The following is a 20818-nucleotide window of genomic DNA, read 5'->3' as shown; positions in this document are numbered from 1 at the left end:
GAAAGTGCCCAGACATAACCAAGGGCTTGGTATGAGAGTCTTCTTGGTGGCTGTAGCTGAGCAACAGCATTCATGGAGAAGTTCAAGGTGTGGGGACAGACATTTAGCAGAGCCTACAGGAATGACGCCAAAGTGGCGGGAGAGACCTTCATCCCATCCACTCTTGTATATTGCTGCTGCTCTAGCCCACACACTCAGATGGGCCCACCCATGACTACAGTCCAACAACTGATCCACCACTCACAGCAACACACGTACCCTCACACTGTTACCCAAGCATTCGCATGTGCACGCACTTTTCCATATGTAATTGTATACCTACACAAGTGTATCTCATTTAAACATCCCACAATGACATAAACACACTTCCTCATCTGTTTGTATACACTTATACACATGCATAGCCCCTTATCTCCATTGGTACGCGTTATACACACCTCACAAGTGCACACAGATCAGCATCAGTGCCCAGCCCATGCACATCTCCCACCAGCACTGGCTCCTCAGTCTCTGACGCTGTTCAGGCATTCTCACACATATACAGTCCAGTGATCAAACTTTTGCATACAACCACCTTTGTACACATGCAGACACATCATTTCTTCTCCATCCTGAGCCAAATACCCTACTGTGTCCCATAAGACAAATCAATTCACACACTGGCGATCCCACAGCCTCCCTCTCCTCCCTGCCCCCATCCTGTACTGATACATGCCTTGATCTCCTGCACCAGCCAAACGTTACGTCATACAAAGACCAACTCATCTCAAAGGCATTGTATATTCTCAGGAGAGCCAAATCTATAGCACCCTCCCTTCCCTAAACATACAGAATGGTTTTGTGCAGTTGGCCTTTTAAGTCCAAAGGCTTTTTGTTTATTTACAGTAGGGCTTAGGGAGAGGAAAAAGGGAAGGACATTTCACCTTGTAAGAAACCCTGCCTCCAACCCATGCCCCTTCTTCTCTACCATTATGACACCTTCTACCAGGGTGCAGAGGCATCAGGAAAACCCTGAAGAATGCGAGGTTCAAGGAAGAATTGTCCTATTTGTTCTCCCAGGTAAGTCTCATGAGCCTGCCCAGAGTCCCTGAGAGCCCTGGAAAGAAAGAAGAGGCTTTGAACAGTCAGAGTAGTCTCCAGCCAGGACTAGCGTGGGTAGGGAAGTTGTCCCCAAGACTTACTGGAGAGATAGAGAAGGGTGAGCCATTCATGCAACCAATATGTCTTAGGTGCAGCCGTTTTTCTTCCTTTAGGGTAAACTTCTTCTCATGTTTATAAGGAAGATAACCAAGGCACTGGGATGCCTGTTCTAGATCATCAATGACACATGTCATAAATGCCAGTTCGAGGACTTCCTCGAGGTGCCAGAGTCAGATGGCAGCTGATGCCCATCACAGCAGGGTGACCTAAGGATGGATGACCAGTCCATCATCCCTAAGGATGGATGACCAGTCCATCACCTAAGGTGACCAGTCTAGGGCTGAGCTTGCTCTCTCCATACTGTCAGTGCCTATCACTGCTTCAGCTCTCCCTGGATCCAGTCTGTCCTTTAGCTGGTACCACACAAACCTCAGGTGTTCCTTCCACAGCCAAGAGCAGTGCCTTGCTTATTCCACAAGTTCATGGAACCCTCTTCATCTTTAAGCAGAGTCTTGGCCTTGAATATTCCCTTGTATAAACCTCTCCCTTTGCCTTTGATGTGGAAAAGCACAGAGGGTGAAAGGGATCCTATGTCCCAACATCTCTTTCCCCTGCACCATCCCTTTCATCATAAATAACTGACATGCAACTTGCTGTTCTTTTCACATCCCACAGGCTCCTCAGGGAGTGGTTTTTGCGCATTGCTTTCTCCTTCCCTGCTGCTTAGAGGATGTTCCTGCCTGTCATTACCATTCTGGGTGATCTTGCTAATCTCGCCCTCTTCCCCTTCGTCATCAGTCTTCTCTGGGGGACATGCTGGTACCTCCTGGCTCTGGACTCGGCGGGATGGCCTGAGGATGGCCCTCCGGAAGCCCTGCTTGAAGCGGTAGGAGAGGAAGCCATAGATGATAGGATTGGCACAACTGTTGGCATACGGCAGCACCACCACAAGGAAGTAGACACCAAAGAGGGACGGCTCCTCTGGCAGTGGGCAGACAACATTGATTATGTTGAGGACATAGAAGGGGAGCCAGCAAAGGACAAAGACAGCCACGACAGCCACCACCATGCGAGTCACCCTCCGCTCTGAAAGCTTGTGCTTGGAAGACAGAGCCCTCACCCGCCTGCCAGAGGAACGGACCTTCACGACGATAAGAAGGTAGCAGAGACAAATCACTAGCAGTGGCCCAAAGAATCCCAGGGTGGCAGTGTAGACGATGAAGCCAGCTCTCCACACTGAGGCAGGCTCTGGCCACTGAATGTGGCATGTGCTCATCCCTAAGGGGACATCTGAGAAGACCACCACGGGCAGCACCACCACAGAAGACAGCACCCACACAGTTGCACTCACAGCCTTGGCCACCCGTGCCGTCCGCCATTTGGAAGACTTCCCTGGGTGGACCACGGCCAGGTAGCGATCAACACTCATCACTGTCAGACAGAAGATGCTGGTGAACTGGTTGATGGCATCCACAGCCATCACCAGGCGGCACATGAAGGAACCGAATGGCCAGTAGGACAGGGCATTTTGTGCAGCCAGGAATGGCAGGCCCAGCATGAAGAGCTCATCAGCTAGAGCCAGGTTCAAGATGTAGACATTGGTCACTGACTCACTCACAGAGTGCCGCAGGACCACGTAAATGACCAGAGAATTTCCAGCCAGCCCCACCACGCAGACAATGAGGTAGACCACGGGTATGAGGACACCACTGACAACCACACCAGGGCTGGCGGTGGTGGAGCTGTTGGGGGTGGTGAAGCCTGCCCAGCTGCCAGAAGCATTCCCTTCCTCCGACACTGCCGGCGTGGGGAGGCTGAAAGCAGAAGTGTCCATAGCAGAGGCACGGAAGAGGGCAGGGTGCCGTGTCCTTGCAGGATCAGTTAGCAATCTGGAGGTGAGAGGAGGAGAAAAAAGCCATTCATATCGCGGACCGCTGAATAAGCCACAGATAAAATCACCACATTAACTGTGTGTAGGCACAGACAAGCATGGGAAGTTGAGGTGAGTTTGTGGATACTGGCAGCCACTGGAAGATGTAGGACAATATTGACCCCATCTAGACCTGGGAGGCACAGTGGGCATAGAGGGACAAACAGGGACATGGCTCAATGTGGGCCAATGGATATTCTCTCAATACGAAAAGATCCTCTGGGGAAAGAACTACAGAAAGGATAGGTACAGGGAAATTTCTCGTTTTCTGCTAATGGATCCAATACTGAGGACATAGTCACCAGGGGCCTGAGCCTCATTTATGAATGGCAGATGCCTTACGAATAAAAGAGGGAAGAGCATCCAGTGACAAAGTGTTATCCCAACTCTGCCTCCTCCATTCACTGAGTATTCTCCTGCTTGCAGAAGCTCTTTTTGGACTGGCCAGGTTATCAAGGGCTTGTTACCACCAGCAGAAACGAAAGCACTTCTGCTCTTAATCCTAGCCCAGAGGCTGATCTCAGCTGGTTTGTGTTGCACCATGTTGAGAACAAAGGAAGAGCTAGACTATTTTGGGTACAGCAAGAGGGATCAGTCAGAACTCTCTTGTCTCTTTCTCTCTTGTTTTCTCTCTCCTTCTGCACCCTGCAACACACTGCTAATGGAAGAGGTTCTGCTGGCCCCAGCTGTTTGCAACACCAAAGCAGTGTCCCAGCCATCCTGAGGTGCCCAATTGCCCATCACGTCAGGGTTTGGCATGGAAACAGCACTCAGATCACGCAGAGAGAGCCTGGAACAAACAAGCTCTCCACTCTCCACCAGCTCTCTGCTGACATGAGGTGAGAAGCTGCACGGAGAGAAGAAACAGATAAGGGAAGGACGTGACTTTTGTCTTTTGTTAGGGCTCCAGATACGTGAGTGACAGAGCCCAGCGTATACTCCAGACCAGAGACACCCTGGCAAACCTTGTGCAGGTGAGATCTGTGATGCTTTCAGGATCACTCAGGCTCTGGCAAAATTTTCTGGAAGTGTGGACTGGCAGAGTCACTCTCTCGATGAAATAGCTCCTTGGAAGTTAGGATGACTTGGTAGAAGAGAGCAGGGACCCTGAGGCTCACCTTCAAGCATCCCAACAAATCTCTTAGGGCTCTGAAGTTCCTTTGTTATTGAAATGAAGACTAGGCACCTCCTCCCAATATTAACTACTTTCAGGAGGCCAGAAACACTCCAGAGATGTTCTTCCCAGATGCAATTCTCTGCAGCATCACAACGTTGTTTACACATGTCTTGATATTACACATTTTATTCTTTTGTGTAGGTGTCATTCCAACTTTGGGAAGCCTTAGGGGAGACCTCAGCTTTGGATGGATTCCTTGGATATCAGATAGGCAAACCCACAGGTGTATCAAAGCTTATGCTGAAAGAATCTCATCTGATAGGCCCTGTAAAAACACAATTGGGTAACTATGTCTTGAGGCTATTTCTACAGGCTATTGGATAAATGTTTCCTACTATACTTAAATAGGCTTTGAAGGACTGGAATTGTTTAGATTTTCTTTATTTGCAGGTGCCTCAGGCTGTGACACACCATCCTGATAGAAGCCCATCTCTTGAGGTCCTGCAGTACTAGGTTGTCCCACACACCATAAGAGTCTGCAATGAATGGGCAGAGTAGGAAGTGATTTGAAACTCTATTTCTAAGCTCAAGGATTTTTCCTCTGCTATTTTTTTTTCCAGTGCTGTTCCAGTGATGCAAGTCACTTGTTGGAGGAAAGGGGAGGGCAGTGGTTGCTCTGGGGACAAAGATCCCTGCAAAGGGTGGCAGAGACCAGAACAGTAGGTTCATAAAACGATGATGCACTAAAAGGTGGTGACATAGTTAGCAACCCCTTTGGATGTTCCTCCTGCATGCAAAAGAATTTACAAAAAAAAGGAAAAGCATTTGGAGACAGAGCCCTACAAATATCAAATATGAACGGGGACACTTGTGCTGGGGCTGAAGAGCATACGGGGAAGTGTCTGGGGTCCAGACATCAAAACTGATTGCTCAGGCTGTGGTTTAGCAATAGAGTAAAGCCAGCTTCAGGGCTCCAAAAAACCCTATCAAAAATGCTAATACATTCAGCGAAGCACTGATTCACTATCAACTCATTCTCCTGCTCAGAGTGCAGTGGAGAAACTTTGTCTTTAAGCAGGAATGGTCTGTCTGTGCCACTCTAACTTTGTCAAGTACCATCTACCAGCTCAAACACCATATCACGTATCCTGGCTAGTTCAACAGGACAATCACTGGACACTGGTACCTCATCTGGATTGGATTGACTCTGCTGGCTGCTTTGGTAGCATCCGTGTAGGCAGGAATTGATGAGGAACCCTGGCCTCAGGCTGATAGCATGTCAGCATCTGCTTGGGGTCTGTCCCTCCTGATGTGGATGGCACCTGTTGCAAGAGGCTTGGGATCCCCTAACAGGTGCTACCAAAATATATCTGGTCCTTGCATCTGGAGAGCAGAGGGATAGCAAAGAGGTAGGAGGTAAAATGATGCTACTGTTTTCTTCAGGGAAAAAAACCAAATTTCTGCATTGAATGAGAGGAGGAGGTGGATGCTAAAAGCTGAGCCTAGACCTGGTTGCAAAGCAGGAATAAAAGCTGAGCCCAGCAACCTGCAACCCTCTGGCCACCCTCCCCTCCTGTCCACCTTGTTTCCCACGGCCCCGTTCCAGCTCAGGACTCTCCCCTCACAGTGGGGGTGGGCTGGCAGAGATGGGGGTCAGGGAGCCGGAGGGGGTCGGCAGGTTTCCTTCTCTGGGACTGCAGAATGAACTTCTGCATGGACTCATACCCGCGGGAGACAGCTGGGAAGAGCGGGCAGAGCCGCCTGGTACTTACGTGTCGTTGGGATGTGCATTTTCCTCTGCTTCACCGGGAGAATCCGTGTCACATTTTTTTCCCCCCTTTCCCCTTTCTCAAGAGCAATCGAGCAAAGCAGTCCCACCGCATACTACCGGAGAGGCAAGTCCTTCATCCTGGACCTGCCCATCGCCCCCCTCCGTGACCGGGACCGCCGTGGGACTGGGGCCCACTCCCGCGCCCCGTGGTGGGGGGAGTGTTTGTGCGGGGGGTGCGCAGTCCCTCACCCTCCCTCCGGCCGCTCTCCCCCCGCCATCTGCGGGAGCCGGGGGCTCGTCTGCCGGGCTGGGGCTACCGGGGGAGGGATGCCGGCAGCCAATCGGCGCCACGCACGGAAACACCGAGGGGAGAAGGAGGGGATGTGCGATAGGGCAGGAGAACGGAGAGGAGTCGGGGGGAGAGACCGGGGTGAACGATAAAAAGGTCTGGGGGGGGAGTGGGGGGTAAAGAGAGGGGCAAGGAGAGAGGCGGGAGCGCAGAGGAAGGGAGGGCGGAGGAATGGGGAGTGCGGTAAAAGATGCTGGGAACAGCGCAGGGGAGAGGGAGGGGGAGAAGAGAGGGATGCGGAGAGCAGCTGTGCGGTGGGAGAGTGGCGTGGCAGGAGGTGGGGGAGGGCTCCACTCGGCTGGACTCCCCCAGCGTGGGGGTGTGGGGGGGGAGTTGGGCAGTGCAAAGCGCCCACGGGCACATGGGAGAGGGGCTCCCTGTTTCGAGGATCTTGCGGGCAGGAGCGGGGCTGCAGGGACACGGCAAAGCCTTCTGGCTGGCAAGATGCTCGGAAGCCGGAGTGGATGCTGGGCACACAAACCCTTCTCCCTTCTCTTCTGTCCTAGGAGCACCTCCAGATGGATGGAGCTGAGGGCAGATGGGCAAACAGGGGGGCTGTCTGTCTCAATTCTCTCCTTCCCCTGGCACTATGCCCAGTCTCATGTCGTTTGCACCTTCTTTGGGAAAAAGCTCCAGTTCAACAGCCTCAGACTGTCCTACCAAATTTCGTCCCTGCTGCAAGGAGTGAACCCTGAAGAAATGGGGCAGGGCAAGAAATTAAGCAACTTTGTGTGAGCAGTTCTCCCAGGAAGAAAATTAGGATTTCCTCGTCCCATTCCCTGCACAAAGTGCTTCCCTGTAGTCCTTATCCCCTTCCCTGCCCTGGGGCCAGCATCAGTGACTCCTTGTGCTGTGCAGTCACCCAGCTCTTGACATTTGGCACTGCTGTTATGAGCATTTGAGCTCCTAGGGCAAATTCCAGCCTTAACAGAAGCAGGGAGTATCTCTGCGAGTAGAACACAGCAAGGGTCTAAAACCTATCCTTCCAAACCTGCCTGAGCAACCTTATGTCCAGCCAGTGCGGCTCAAAGCTGAAGAAATGAAGGCAGTACAGGGCTTCAAAGCTGTCGGGATACCTTAGCCTACATCTTGGCCACAATGCTGTCTGGAGACACACGGGGAGATGAGGCCTCGTGGGGAAGGAATGGCATGGGCAGCACCCAGTGGCTATCTTTGTCATGGCAGGGCAGGTATCTGCAGCACCAAGACACCCCCGAGCTTCTGTCTTAGAAGAAACAGAGCCATGCAACAGCAGGGCTCTACCCAGGCCAGCTACGCCTTCCAGGACTTGTTAGCACAAGCGCAGTTTTAGGGTCACAACTTCCAGATCTCCAGCTCGCTTCCTCAGGGCTCAGAGTTCTGCCCCATTCTCAGCCCCAATGGGGTTGTGCAAACTGCATGAATTGTGTTGGAAGGAGAGCTCAGCCTGTGCACCTCCAGAGGTAGGTGAGCCTCTCCTCTCTGCATTGCTGTATGTAATAGGGGACAGGGCAGACTTAGAAGGTAAAAGCCAAAGCTTGAAAACTGGAGAGGAAGTAATAACCCACTAGGAATTCATTGGTTTGAGTCATGTTTAGGACGTTTAAGGAAGGCTAGATCCCAGTCTCAAGGACTTTGTGTCCCTTGCCCTTCCTTGGGTATATGACCACACCAGAGACTTCATTTCTGCACTTCTGGACTGATGTTGACACATTAGCTTTGCAAGGGGCTTGGGCAATTCATCCAGCAGCAGTGCAGACATTCGTGGAACTCATTGCCACAGGACATCTACCAGGATTGCTCTGGACATTAGCACTGGATAACGCATCACATCACTGAATGAATTGCCTTTCTCTGATCTGACCATTAATTGAATTTACAGATATTTCCCTGGCAGCAGGGTACCTCAGGGGCTTCCCTGTGGCGGGTTGTTGCTGACACTACCTGTGCCCCTCCTCAGTGCAGGAGGCAGCCTTTGAAACTCAGAGGTGGTGCTGCATCGGGGAGCGGTAAGCTGGCTCAACTCCACAGTTTCTCCGTGCCCTCCTAGGACTGCAGGATTTTGCAGTGCCAATCATTGCACCCTGAGCCCTCCTCCCTCTCGCAAGCAGTGGCAGTAGCAGGCATCCTGTAAAATTTTCTTACTCTCAAGTCCCTGCAATGCATCAGGAAGGCAGGTGCTCACAGCTGCCAGATCCATAGTACTGCTGGGACCACTCTCTTCAGCTTAATTTTAGTGACTTGGAGGCAATTTGTCTGGACTGGTGACTCATTCCTCGCTCTTCTCCCCCCCCCCCCCCCCCCTTCCTGTTCTCGCTCTGCCTGTGCCTGGCAGCGTGAGAAAGTGCGGGTACCGATATGACTGCATATGACGTGAGCTTAGGAGCTTTACTGCAGAAATGTTTTGGTGAAAGGGTGTCCCCAGCAACCTGCAGGGGCAGTCCCCATGGAGAGGAGTCTGGGCCCAGGTGCCCCCTCCCAAAGCCTGCATCTCATCCTCTGTGTGTCTCGGAGGGGAGACAACTTTTCCTTTGAACACATGGAGGCTGAGAAGAGGAAGGGCAAAAGCCGAGGTATAATCACCTCGCTGCCTTTGGCTGGCACACAATATTTGCACTTTACTGAGGAGTGCAGAAGGCTTAGCTGAGAACTTAGCAACTCAGTGCAGGAATCAGGACTTGTCTCTTCATCCTATAGTGGCTGGTGCTCCCCAGTACCAAGCTCAGTGTATTGCTGCCTGGGTTGTCACTGCCAAAGGAGGGGCACAGCTGGCAGATGCCTCCCCGCAAGCTGTACCCTTGCTCACTGCTTTGGGGCAGTGTCCCCCCTCTGAGATGCAACACAGCACAGACATGGTAAGAAGGTAAGGTCTATTTATCGGGTCTTATTCACTACGTTGTGACCTCAGGGGTCAGTGAGGAAGGTAAGGGGCAGCTGGGTGGGGCGAGTGTGGGGAAGTTGTGCAAACAGACAAACCAGTGCTACAGACCCACAACAGTCTTTCAAGCCAGCAGAAGTAAAAAGCGCAGTGACCGCCACAAGGTACTGAGCTCTGGGGTGCTGGAAGCATCGTTCTCCCGCGTGCTGGGCAGAGCCTGGGATCAGGACGGGGCCGGGATCTGTAGCCAAAAACACAACAGACATTGTGAAACCAGCTTGGCTATTTTCCTGCTCTGCCTCCCTCTGCCCTGGTGGTGTTGGAAGAATGAAGGGACAGGGTCCCAGCTAGAAAGCTCTCACTCTTCTCTCTCCTCAGGCTCCGGCCAGCTTTGCCTCTCCTCCTGAAGCTTCTCTCCTCCCTCTGCTGCCTTGAGTTGAAGGGGAAGGGCAGGTAGGGTGGGGACAATACGAGGAGTAAAGGAGTCCTGGGGGAGAAGCTGCTGCCTGCCAATGAACAGCAATGCAAAAACCCCCTTGAGGTGAGCAGGACCTGGTAAGAGGAAGGGCCATTGGGCAACCACCATGAATAAGGAACAGCCTTTTTTTTTTTTTTTCTTCTGTATGTGAAGGCTGTGGCTTTAAAGCTCTCACAGCAGGTCATCCCCAGGGCAGCCTGGATGCAGTTCCCTCTATGACAGAAGGTGCCAGTTGTCCTCTGTGAGGGCAGAGGTGGAAAATTCTGGGCTGCCCTGCACCAGGAGATGGGAGTAAAACTGCCAATAGGCAGGCAGCAAGGAGAGGGAAGTGGTTCAGGGGTCCATGTCCTCTGTCATACCATATCCTGTCCCCAAGCAGGACTGCGTCTCCCCTTCTCTTTTGGAGGGTGACCCATCCCACCAGGCACAGCAGGTCATAGGAACCCAGCGGCTCTGACCTTTCAGGAGCAGTAAAGGGCCACTGGTGTCACACCCAGGGATCCTTTGAGACTTACTCGCTTAGAGGAGGCTGCATACTCGTTTCTTTGTCCGGGTGGGCTGCGGACAGAGGACTGCTCGGATGGCCTCGTCAAACACCGTCTTGAGGCCACGCTGCGTCAAAGCTGAGCATTCGAGGTATTTCACAGAGTCTGTCGGGAGGAAAGCAGGTGCTGTAACGGGGAGGAAGGGAACTGGGGTAGGCAGTGGGGGTACCCAGGAGTATACTGGAAGGGTTCTCAGAAGAGAAACATGCAGGAGGAACACCACAGATTACGTCAAGCAGGAAGAGATGCATGTGCCTATATCACCAATATGTTTCTGGCTCCCATCACCTCACAGCCACAATACCTTCCTCCCTCAGTGCCCATTTTACAGTGTCCTGAGGCACATACACACCACCTAAACACTCCCTGAATCTCGTTTTGAGATGAGGTCTCAAGTCCCTTCAGGCTTCAAGCATCAAGGAACTCCAGTGGCATCTCAAATCACGTGGCACCTCCCTTTTAGGACTCTGTACCCTCAAATTCTCAGAGACCTTGTGCTGAAGAGCAAGGCACCTGGATCTTGCCTGAATTGAATAAATACAGCTCAGGTGATCAAAGCCATTAAGCATTGTCAGGACAGACTTCACTCACTCAGGTACTCTTAACTTCAGGGCAAAGCTTTCCAGCTGTACAAGACCAAGGTTTGCCTATTCTCCACCCTTCTAGGCAGGTCAGAGCCATCATGTGAGGCTGGCTATGTTATCTTGGTCAGACTCGCTCTCCTCGGAACTCGTGGTTGAAAGCTTCTCCCTCAAGATGCATTTCCCACCCTCTCTGCTGCCTCTGTGTGCTGCATCTGAGAAGAGAGGTTACCTGGAACAGGCATTTGTGCTTGTCCCAAAATCCAGGAGGGAGCTGATGCCCCTGAGATGAGTGGTGGGGTAAGGCACACATAGCTGGGGTTGCATGTATAAACTCTGGTAATCGGAGGCAGGGACAGGAAGCTGCAGTTGCAGCTCTTCCTGAGAGACATTAGAAAACTCACTCTTCCGCCTTTTTCTGTATGTGGAGGAGAGGCCTCTGCCCACAAAGCAGCTGCAGCTTTCACAGAAAAATACTGGCCCAGACAGAAACAGCAGAGTAAAAGGGGAGGGGAATGTGCAAATGTATATTTCTGTGTGTAGGATAGTGGCCAGAGAACTCCTTCCTGAGCCTCCTGAAATGAGTTTTGTCCCATGACCCTTGATATGTCCGTTGAAGATACCACTGTGAGATATCTCTAAGGAAGCCTCATTAGGTTGAGGGAAAGCCCTTATATTCTTCCTCTCTCCTTTCAGTAGGTCCAAGATGTTGCCCCAAGCACATACCAATTTCCTTGGCCAGAGCAAGGCCCTGAGGATATGTAATGGGGGATAGCTTCTTCTCCTTCAGCTTCTCAATGGTATCCTTGTCATCACGAAGATCCAGCTTTGTGCCCACAAGGATGATGGGAGTGCTAGGGCAGTGGTGCCGCACCTCAGGGAACCACTAGCAAGGGAGCAAAACGGCAAAGATTTGAGAAGTCATGTGTATGCGCATGCACAAGGGAAACAAAGACCCATCCCTGAACAAATGTTCCTTCCTCACAGCCCTTCCATCTAGTGCTGGGCACTATAGCCTGGCTTAGACAAACCCCTCTTGCTGGGTCCACAGGCAAATTCCCTGACATGGAGCTCAAATTCTGTTAAGCAAAAGCACAAGCTGCTCTCCACCCTTCATGGCTCCCTGAAACTCAGGGAGGAACCTGAAAGTGGTAGGAAGGAAATACTATGCTGTTCTTTTCTCCTCTCCATCCATCTCTCCCTTCTTCGCTCACTTCCCATACAAAGGCTCTGAGTACCTGCTTCTTGTACCCTATGGACTGGTCCTGTGTGGCTGGGACAGTCTTGGCTGAAAGATACCATCAGAACATAAGCCTGTGGTCTCACAGCTGAATAGCCCAGCAAGATGAATATTAGCCCTTTAATAGGGTTGGCTGCCTTCCTTGAGATGATCAAAAAAAGACATTTGAAGGAGGCTGGTATTTTAGTTCCTTCTGAATGACACAAAAAAGATATTACCTCTCTGAATCTACACATCCTATTAACAGTCTCCACCCACAGTCACTCTCTTTGCAAGACCACCACCACCAATCTCACCCTCCTCAGCCCCTGATGGACCAGGATACTTCTGTCTCACCTTAGCACGGACATTTTCATAAGATGCTGGGCTGACAAGGGAGAAGCAGATCAGGAAGACGTCCTGTAGGTACACAACCATGGTGCACAGTTAGAATGAGAGCGTGGGATTGCATGACAGGAGGCAGGGAGGGGAGAGAAGAGCTGAGTGGGCAGCATCCTCCCTCTGCAGCAGAGGGTCATGCTAGGGAAAGCTGTCTCTCACAGCGTAACACAGTCCGGACTGCTGCTAATTGCCTCTAGAGGAGAGAAGGATATTTACTCCCCTGACTCATGGTAACCATAGCCACCATTATCAGCAGAGCCAAATGTTTAACTATGAGGATGGGGTTTTTGCGGTAGGCACACTCATCCTCATGGGAAACGGCCTGACAGTATCCTGCTCATTTCTCACAGAACACTAGAGAGCTTTCAGGCCAGAGTAACTTAGCCTGCTGTTGAGACAGAGCTGGGCTCAGCATAGGAAGGGCACAAGCAGGAGGCAAATGAAGCAGAGTCTTGGTTATCCATGTAAGCAATTCTCCTGGGCATGGCAGAAGTTAGACTTCCATTAAAAACAAAACAAAACAAAAAAAATCCAAACCAGCCCTTCAGGGTTATATTTCTTTTGTCCAACTTCACCTAGCTAAAACAAGGGTGTCAGATCCAACCTATCAATTTCCATCCTTCTACAACTGTCAGAGGCAAGTACCTTGGAGTGCACTCAAGTACCTTGGAGGACAGTTCCCCTACCTATCCCTGGGATGTGTCCCAGGGTGAGTCCAAGCCTGTTGTTGAGAAATGCATCTGCTCGCACAGACTGCAGAAGGAGCCTAGGCAAGCAGCTTACACCATGTGTTTGACTTTTAAATGTCTGAACCTGGCCGAAACATGTAGTGCCCTCAATTCCTAGCCTTTTTGGCTGCAATGGCAACCTTTAGACCAACGCCTGAGGCAGCAGGGTCTTTCTGAGCTTGCCAAGAGGCTGCTTGGAACAGCATCTTCCAGGGAAGGTGATCTTGAAAACCTGAGATCACTTTTTCAATGTGGTGAAAAATTGGTAAACACAGTATCTGAGGAGAGGCATCCATTTGTTCTGCTAGAGGCTTGGGCTTAATTGCGACATCAGCAAATCAAATACACATGTTCACACATCAGATCTCTCTTCAAGGCAGAAGTCAGAATAGTGAGATTCACAGAAACGCGAGAAGTTGCTGCTTCAGCTCCTAAATTCCCTGGCCCACTTCAGCTTCACAAGAGTTTTGGTTTTTTTTACCAGGGCTGTGTAAAGCATCTGTCCCACACTGAAATCAGTGTCAGCTGGGCTCATAATTGTCTTTGAAGATTTCAATTTTCTTGTTAAGTTATCTCAGTAATAAAGTTTAGATAAAGCTCCAAAATATGTTTTTTTATCTTTAGGGTTTCGAGGCACTTGTATATCAACAGAGGTATTCCCAGAAAAGTAAAGAGAGAGATTGGAACAGTCCTATCACTGTGTTAGGGAAAATGTTGATTTTGCAAGGGGAAAGGAGGGGTATCTGAGGGAGGAACAGTGACCCACCGTCTGCGGGTAAGAGAGCGGCCTCAGCCTGTCATAGTCCTCTTGTCCAGCAGTATCCCACAGCCCCAGGTTTACAGGCTTGCTGTCAACCATTACGTTGGCAGAATAGTTATCGAACCTGAAATGCAGAGACATAGGCCATGGCTCAAACAGGAGAAGAGGGAGCCCTTCCAGTAGTGTAAGTGGGGTTCACTAAGTGCACCCCAGAGCAAAGGGCAGTGATTCCTCTTCTCAGCTCACATGGATGATGCTGGTTTCCTGTGAACCTCTACCTTATGGACTTCCCACTCAGGATCAAGCTCTTCCCCATCACCCAGCTGTCCTAGAGAGGTGCATGGCTGCATCTCCACCTTTGTCACCTCGTGTGCAGATCCATAACTCCTTCGGTTTCCCACTTCTTTCCACAGTATCCTTCCCACAACTGCGTCTGCTCTAGCCAAGCCCTGTGCTCTAAACCCCAGCTTTCTTCTTAAAAGAGAAGAAGAAGAACCTATGTCTCTGTAGCCCGCCCAGAGCCCCACACTCCTCAACACCCCTGCTGAAACTAAGGCCAATATGCCAAGGGGTGTCCTCTCACTCTTTGACAACCCAGCATGAAATATTTGGGAACAACTGTCAGGATTGCATGCTTGGGAGCAAAAACTTAAAGGAAAAAAAAAGAATATTAAATCAATAGAGATGTTCCTCCCCTTGTCCTAGAAAATTTCCTTTCCTGTTCCTTTGGTATTTTTTTTTTCAGGCTAAGGTGAGGGAAACCAGAGACTAATGCAAACATCTTGTAAACGTGCTCACGGCATATGCTGCCGTTGTAAGATAAGCCATGCAGTCCAGGAACATGAAATGGCCTCCCTTTCACATCTCTGGATATGAGCCTCAAAGAGGAGGAGAAATGGTGTGTGATACACAAAATGCATCGCCATTTCACCGCTATATGCCAGGAAGGGATGGTGCCTTTCCACAAACCAGCTTCTGGGAAGAGATGAGTTCCTGCTGCCACAACTATTTTTTGCAAATCTGTTGGAAATTGGTCTGGAGGAAAAGATAAGGCTCTGAGGTTTTCCTGTACCTGTCCTTCCCAAGGAATCTGAACCTGACCAGGCAGTCTGAAACACTGTGCCTAGCTCCTCTTCCCACCTCAGGGAGTGTGTAGTCTCCTGGCATGGAGATTGCGACCCTGCCTTCAGAGTGCACAACAAGGGGTTTCTGCACCACTTTGCATCCTGCTTTCCATGCCTCCCACCCACCCCAGGGTCTGTTTATGGATCACTCACACAGTGGGGATGTATTCTCCTGGGAAGGCATTGGTGGTGTAGCTGATAAGGAGACAGGTTTTCCCCACAGCTCTGGAAGAGAAAGAAAAAAATATCAGGAAGTTATAGCAGTACAGGCAGTCTTGCTAGGGTGAGATGAGGATGGGGCAGTCCTTCCACACCTCAAAGCTAGTCCTCTGAGGAGACCCCTGGAAGCAGAAACATGTTCACAGGACCAGACAGCACATAAGCATAGATTAAACAACTGGCAGGAAGAAAGACAGGATGCCAACCAGAAATGTTTTTGCTTTCAAGCACGAAGGCTTGTTTTTATGGTCTAGTACAGAGATCACTCACCTAAAACGCATCCACTCTGAGATGGAGGTGAGAGCCCATTTTCCAGTGCGTGCACAGTGCTGTGCGCTCACAGCCAGGGTAGGTGTATTGATTCGGTGTGGCAGCGCTGTGACAAAGCTGCCCAGCTGGCTGCAGCCCCTGAACATAAGCATTCTTGCAGGCTCTGTGGTCAGGGGCTGATAGCACCTCTTCTTGATTTAGCCACACCACCTTCCAGTGTTGCCTGTCTGCAGTAAGCTGCAGCATCACCCACAGAGAGAGCTGTAAGCAGCCAGCAAGGTGCCTCTCCCTGTGGCTGATGGAGGCTGCTGGTGGTGTTTCTGAGCTAGAAGCCGGTGCTCCCTCCTCGGCCTCCCCCACACCCATACTGCAGCAGGGTGGAGCACAAATCAGCCAGGGTAGCAGCACAGCCCAGACTGGGTGAGAGCATTGGTGTGAGGAAGGTGGGAAAGGGGGCAGTCAGGCTATCAAGGGGAAGAGACTGTGTCATGGGCAAGGGGAAGGCTGTGATGAGGGAAATAAGATGAGAAAAGCAGCAGCAGAAGATAAAGCACCCAAGATAGGTGTGGAAGGGAGAATCCTTCTGCTGGGCTGCTATTTCTCAGGTCAGCGTGGCCTGGGAAAGCCTGGCCATGCTTCAGTTACAGCATGTGTGAATTGAAGGTGGTGAGAGTAACCTGCCTCCTCAGCTTACGAGCATAGCCACAGGATGAGGGAGACAGTTTTCCTGGGGTGTCGTAGTTCAGCCCTGATGGGGACCAGACTACGCAGCCTCTCTCCCACTCCCCGCCACTCCAGTGGGACAGAAGGGAGAATTGGTAAACAAAAAAACCCCAGCAAGAACACATGGGTTGAGATGGAACAAAAAATAAATTTAACAGCAATAACAGAAAAAAACAAAACAGTGATGGAATACAAATACAGTATAACGGCTTAAAACAAATCTCCACACCTAGTTTCTTCCAAGTAGCAGGAGGTTCCCCTCACCACCCTCCTCACTTATATACTGAGCATGATGTCAGATGGGATGGAATAGCCCTTTGGCTAATTTGGGTAAATTAACCCCAGCTGTTAGCTAATTAGTTAACTATCCCAGCTGGGTGCCCCAGCCATAGGGGCCACCAGCTCCAGTTCTCCACCCAGCTCAGGTGAATATTAACTCTATCTTAGCCAGAACCAGGACATGGGGGAAAGGCTGGAGTCCCACTATTGGGGACACTCTGCCCATCTCAACTGTATCTGCAAAGTCTGCTGTTGCAGAGCTGCAACCCTGCCTTTTCAGGTGCCCTTGACAGGAGCACCCAGTTCCCTTGCTTCCCCCTTATCATAGAGATGTCGAGGGAAGGCCATGGTGGCTTCCTGTAGCTCTACAGAGAATGGCTTAGGAGATCTATGAGGCTAGGGAATGGTCAGTCATGGAAAGGTGAGATAGTTCTGAATTAGTGTGATTGAATAGAGAGGACCACAAAGGGTCAGTGAAGGAATGAAGGTTATGACAAAGCTATTGAAAGATGAGATGAGGTTAGTCATACCTGGAGGTTCCTGGAACTGAACTCAGAGTGTTAAGAGGCTGATGATGCATGATGGAGAGGGCTATCAGGCCAAAACAGCTATTGGGGAACATGAGGGACTCAGCAAAGCGACAGCAGAAGGTCCTGTGGTCGGTAAGGTTGAGCAGAGAGAGGGTGACATGGCTGGAAAGGATGTGAAGGGGCGTGATCTGAGAGCTCAGAGCGATGGCAGGATGACAGGATTACTGTTGTGTTGTGAGATGGTGAAAGGGGAGGTAAAGTGTACAGAGAATCAAAATGATGAAACAGAGGACATTTAAGAGGAGTTGCAGTCACGGGGGTTGAGAACAGGATGTGTTGTGGGGTTAGCCACGATATGAGGGATGGTTACAAAGTTGGTGCAATATGTGAGGGGGAAATTGTGAGGTTAACAGGGCAACAGATAAATGCCCAGTTGAGTTGTTCATCCAGCTCTAGCTTGCAGTCTTCAGGGGACTTTTCTTAGAGGTAATGGTGTTTATTTGGGGCTCTGTCCTTCCTTGTCCCTTCTTCCTGTCCTCTTGCCCCAGCCGCTGAGAATATGTCTAACACATCCTGTTATGTTTGCAAATGTCTTCTTCCCCGGGTGAGTTTTGAAGGAGGAAGTGACTGTGGGGAGGAGGGCTGCTGCAAATGTCTCTTCATCTGCTACCTGATAGCTGCCCCAGATAACAGTCTGGCCAGCTCCTAGCTGGGAAAGGAATTAACCTACTCCATGCCAAATGTGGGGTCTCGTCCCCTCCCTTCCCTACTTCTACTCATCCCACAGGGCAAGAAGATGCCCTGTCCACTTCAGCTCTCCCACCCCCAGCAGTACTGACTGCTTCACTCTTGATGGCTTAGATCAGGCCATTTCCAGGGATCATGGGACATGGGCAGTGAAGCCATCAAGCTGTGAAGGCAAGGTTGTGTTACCTCCCACTCTCAAAGTGGCATATACTTGTGCCTATCTCAGTGGAAAGAGCTGCTCCTCCTTGTGCCCACAGAAACCCCTTGCCCAACAGTATCCCCCACACCCCGATACAGAGATAATGTGCCAAGAAAAGCTGAACACAGAGATACAGGAGGACATCTCATCAGGACCATAGTGCCGTGCCCTCTCTCAGTCAGCCCTAGTGAGCAGTTGGCTTTCAAGGAGCCATTCATCTGCAGGAGAGTGCTTCCACCTTTTGGATTTTAAATCTGATTCCCGCCTACAGGTGGAATCTGGCAGCAACACCACCACATCCTCCGCATGGGACAGACCTACTCCACTTTCCGTGCCCCTTTTGCAGATGTCCTTCAAAATGCCCTCTTCCACACCCTCCCCAGAGGAAGCTCCCCTGCCCTGGGGAGGGAAGAGTGAGTGAGAGAGGGAACGCAGCCTGCAGAAGCAAAGCTAGGGGATATCTCACCAAGCAGCCACCTTCTTTCTTGCCCCTTGTCACCACCCCTCCCTCCCCGCATCCAGAGCAAACCAGTGGGGTACCTACCCATCTCCCACCACGACACACTTGATGGCTTGCATGTCTCTGGACCCGTGGTGGAGGACAGCACCTGGGGCAAAGGAAAGTCAGGCCAAGGCAAACACCGGGGAGAGATGGGCAAATTTGGGTATCAGCCCTTGTGCTGCAGTGAGCAGCAGGTTGCGGGGAGGGAGGAAGTGGAAGAGGGAACTTCACTCGATGATCACCCTCCAGCTCCTCCCCTCCCACCACAGTAGCAGCTCTGTGGCCGAGGCCGTTAGCGCAAGGCGGGGCGTGCATGACTTCATGGTTGGGATGATGACTGTTGTAATTTTTTTTTTTTCTCCCTGCATGTCTCACCCACTCCCTTCCCACCCCATCCCAGTAAACGGCTGGGGGCACCAAACTGATTTCACAGGGAGCTGAACAAGGGGTTAGAATAGGGGTGAGAAAGTGAAGTGGTGAGTTTCCCCCTCCCTTCTTTATAATCCAAATTTTGGAGGTCGTGTAAACAGGCAAGGGTATCTGAAGTGGAATTAGGGGGGCAACGAGGGGCAATTAAGGTTTTTCAGGTCTTCCCAGTGTCCCTGAGCATCAATGACAAAATGTCACATGGAATGATGTGAAGGCTGAACAAGGAAGTTAAGCAGCCTCTAGGAAGCAGCAGCCACTGGCATGGCTGCTCTGTCCCTCCTCTCCTGGGGTGATATGGTCCTGCTGCAGTTCCCCATCTGCTCCTATTACTAGTACAAAGGAATGTTGTGGGAATCTGTGTGTTCACCATGAAGTGGAGCCAGTGCATCAAGGGATGCCATGTACTGTGTTCTCTCCACTGCCAGTACTCTGAGAGCCAAGGCTGGTGGATGAGAGAAGCCCCTGCAAACCAGCTTCTCCCTATACACTCTCTCCCCTACTTCTATGCAAAAGAAGCCAGTGAGAGCTGCTGCCAGACCTCTTCCATCTTGTCCTCAAAAGATAAAAGAGTTTTAGAGTGAAGCAGCAAGGAGAAGGAAGCAATCACCTTAACAAAAGAGAAACAAGGAGCAGAAAGATCCTAGGAGGCTCTGCTCCATCCTTTCCTTTCTTGAAATAAGTCTGCCTTCTCTTCCTTACATCTCCTCCCATGCAACACTAAGCCTGGGAAAGTGCAAATGTGTGCACATCTGTGTGCTCCAGCCTGAACTGATGAGTAGATGAGTAGGAGATGTGTTTTATAGAAGAAGGGATGTGGTGATACAGAATTAATTAGAATTTCCAGGCTTTGTCTGGAGGCCAGTTAGACCAAGAAACAGTGGGTTTTCCGCAGGGATGTTCCTGAAGGAAGAAAAGTGTTTCTCCAAAGGTTTGTGACTTTTGCACTCCTGAAGCCACAGGAGGCTATTGCAACTGACCTGCTCAGGAAAAGAGTTCAGCGCTGGCCACAACCCAGAAACCTTCAATTGTGGAACATTTCCAAGGCTTGCGGCTGTTTCAGAAGCACAAAGCGACCAGCTGTACTAGGTGTTCCCTCTGTGGGTGGTAGGGAAGGGAGGAAATCCACTGCCTCCTCTGCAAGTGAGAGCAGGAACAGGCCATAGGAATACAGGTCAGAGAAGGACAGAAGGGAGATTGACAAAGGCTGTTACAAGGAGAGCAGCAGCAGGAGCTTGAAAGGGCAGACAGGCACAGAATATAGTGGGCCAGGAGATAGGGACTCACTCAGAAAAGAAGGAATGTATATCTGTCTCTAAAGAATACTATGGGTGGATGGAGAAAAACCATTATAGCTCTCTGAGCAATTGGACACATTGGGAGCTCTCTGTGGGAGACATCTGGGTGACAAGGGAGGGCTCAGGGAGCTAGCACTGGTGGAGACCTTAGCGATTCAGGGAGCTCCAGGCTGGGCAGGCAGCCTGGGACAGGCAAGCAGGAAACTAATCCCTTTCTGGGAATTGCTGAAACTGCATTTGGAAACAGCTTCTCCAAAGGAACATTTCCATTTTCACCAGATCTTTTCTCTGAAGGTTTCCAATAACCCTTATGCACCTAGGGAGAAGCAGGGTGGGAAGAACAGAGAGTGAACACCCAGGGTGGGACCGATGGGGACTGAGGAGAAAAGAGCTGAGGAGAGCTGGAGAATACATTGATTCTTACCTAGGACAAAGTAACACTCATGTGAAGATACTGGGGCTAGGGATGGGGTTCAGGCTAAGAGAAACTGGATGGAAAACCAGCCAGTGGAACAGTAGGACCTGGTGGCAGGGATGAATAAGGACCACAGACCTGCTGAATGCCACAGTGTGTTTTTTTCCTTGTAGTCTGGCATATGGGCTTGTGGGACTGGCAGGGGGGAA

At 50.8% G+C, this 20818-nt stretch overlaps 2 protein-coding genes across 3 annotated transcripts; both read right to left on the bottom strand.

Annotated features, from left to right (window-relative positions):
- Positions 1 to 1488: 1488 nt before the first annotated feature.
- On the bottom strand, positions 1489 to 6288 carry SSTR3 (somatostatin receptor 3). The gene is made up of 2 exons (XM_086740130.1): positions 5960 to 6288; positions 1489 to 3029 (listed from the first exon to the last, which is right to left on the bottom strand). The coding sequence occupies exon 2, from the start codon at positions 2972 to 2974 to the stop codon at positions 1769 to 1771; it is 1206 nt and encodes a 401-aa protein (XP_086596256.1). The 5' UTR covers positions 2975 to 3029; positions 5960 to 6288; the 3' UTR covers positions 1489 to 1768.
- A 2854-nt stretch (positions 6289 to 9142) lies between these two features.
- RAC2 (Rac family small GTPase 2) lies at positions 9143 to 18665 on the bottom strand. 2 transcript variants are annotated; one of them, XM_010117098.2, is made up of 7 exons: positions 18513 to 18665; positions 15155 to 15226; positions 13884 to 14001; positions 12345 to 12407; positions 11495 to 11654; positions 10158 to 10292; positions 9143 to 9405 (listed from the first exon to the last, which is right to left on the bottom strand). In XM_010117098.2, exons 1-6 carry the CDS (start codon positions 18545 to 18547, stop codon positions 10162 to 10164), a joined length of 579 nt encoding a protein of 192 aa, XP_010115400.1. In that variant the 5' UTR covers positions 18548 to 18665; the 3' UTR covers positions 9143 to 9405; positions 10158 to 10161. The 2 variants fall into 2 exon arrangements, with proteins under 2 accessions (XP_010115400.1, XP_086609484.1); XM_086753358.1 differs by lacking the exon at positions 9143 to 9405 and having other exon boundaries at positions 10164 to 10292; positions 11491 to 11654.
- Between the last annotated feature and the right edge of the window lie 2153 nt (positions 18666 to 20818).

This window comes from Chlamydotis macqueenii, chromosome 1 (genome assembly GCF_036417535.1).
Source record: "Chlamydotis macqueenii isolate bChlMac1 chromosome 1, bChlMac1.mat, whole genome shotgun sequence".
Classification (NCBI taxonomy): domain Eukaryota; kingdom Metazoa; phylum Chordata; class Aves; order Otidiformes; family Otididae; genus Chlamydotis; species Chlamydotis macqueenii.
This window is presented reverse-complemented; position numbering and strand designations above follow the sequence as displayed.

Bases quoted from the DNA above. Each gene is read 5' to 3' on its own strand.
- SSTR3 (XM_086740130.1), bottom strand. From the start codon at position 2,974: ATGGACACTTCTGCTTTCAGCCTCCCCACGCCGGCAGTGTCGGAGGAA.
- RAC2 (XM_010117098.2), bottom strand. From the start codon at position 18,547: ATGCAAGCCATCAAGTGTGTCGTGGTGGGAGATGG. The intron at 15,227-18,512 runs GTAGGTACCCCA...TTTCTCTTCCAG, and splicing joins TGTGTCGTGGTGGGAGATGG to AGCTGTGGGGAAAACCTGTC. The intron at 10,293-11,494 runs GTATGTGCTTGG...TCCTCCCGACAG, and splicing joins TGCTCTGGCCAAGGAAATTG to ACTCTGTGAAATACCTCGAA.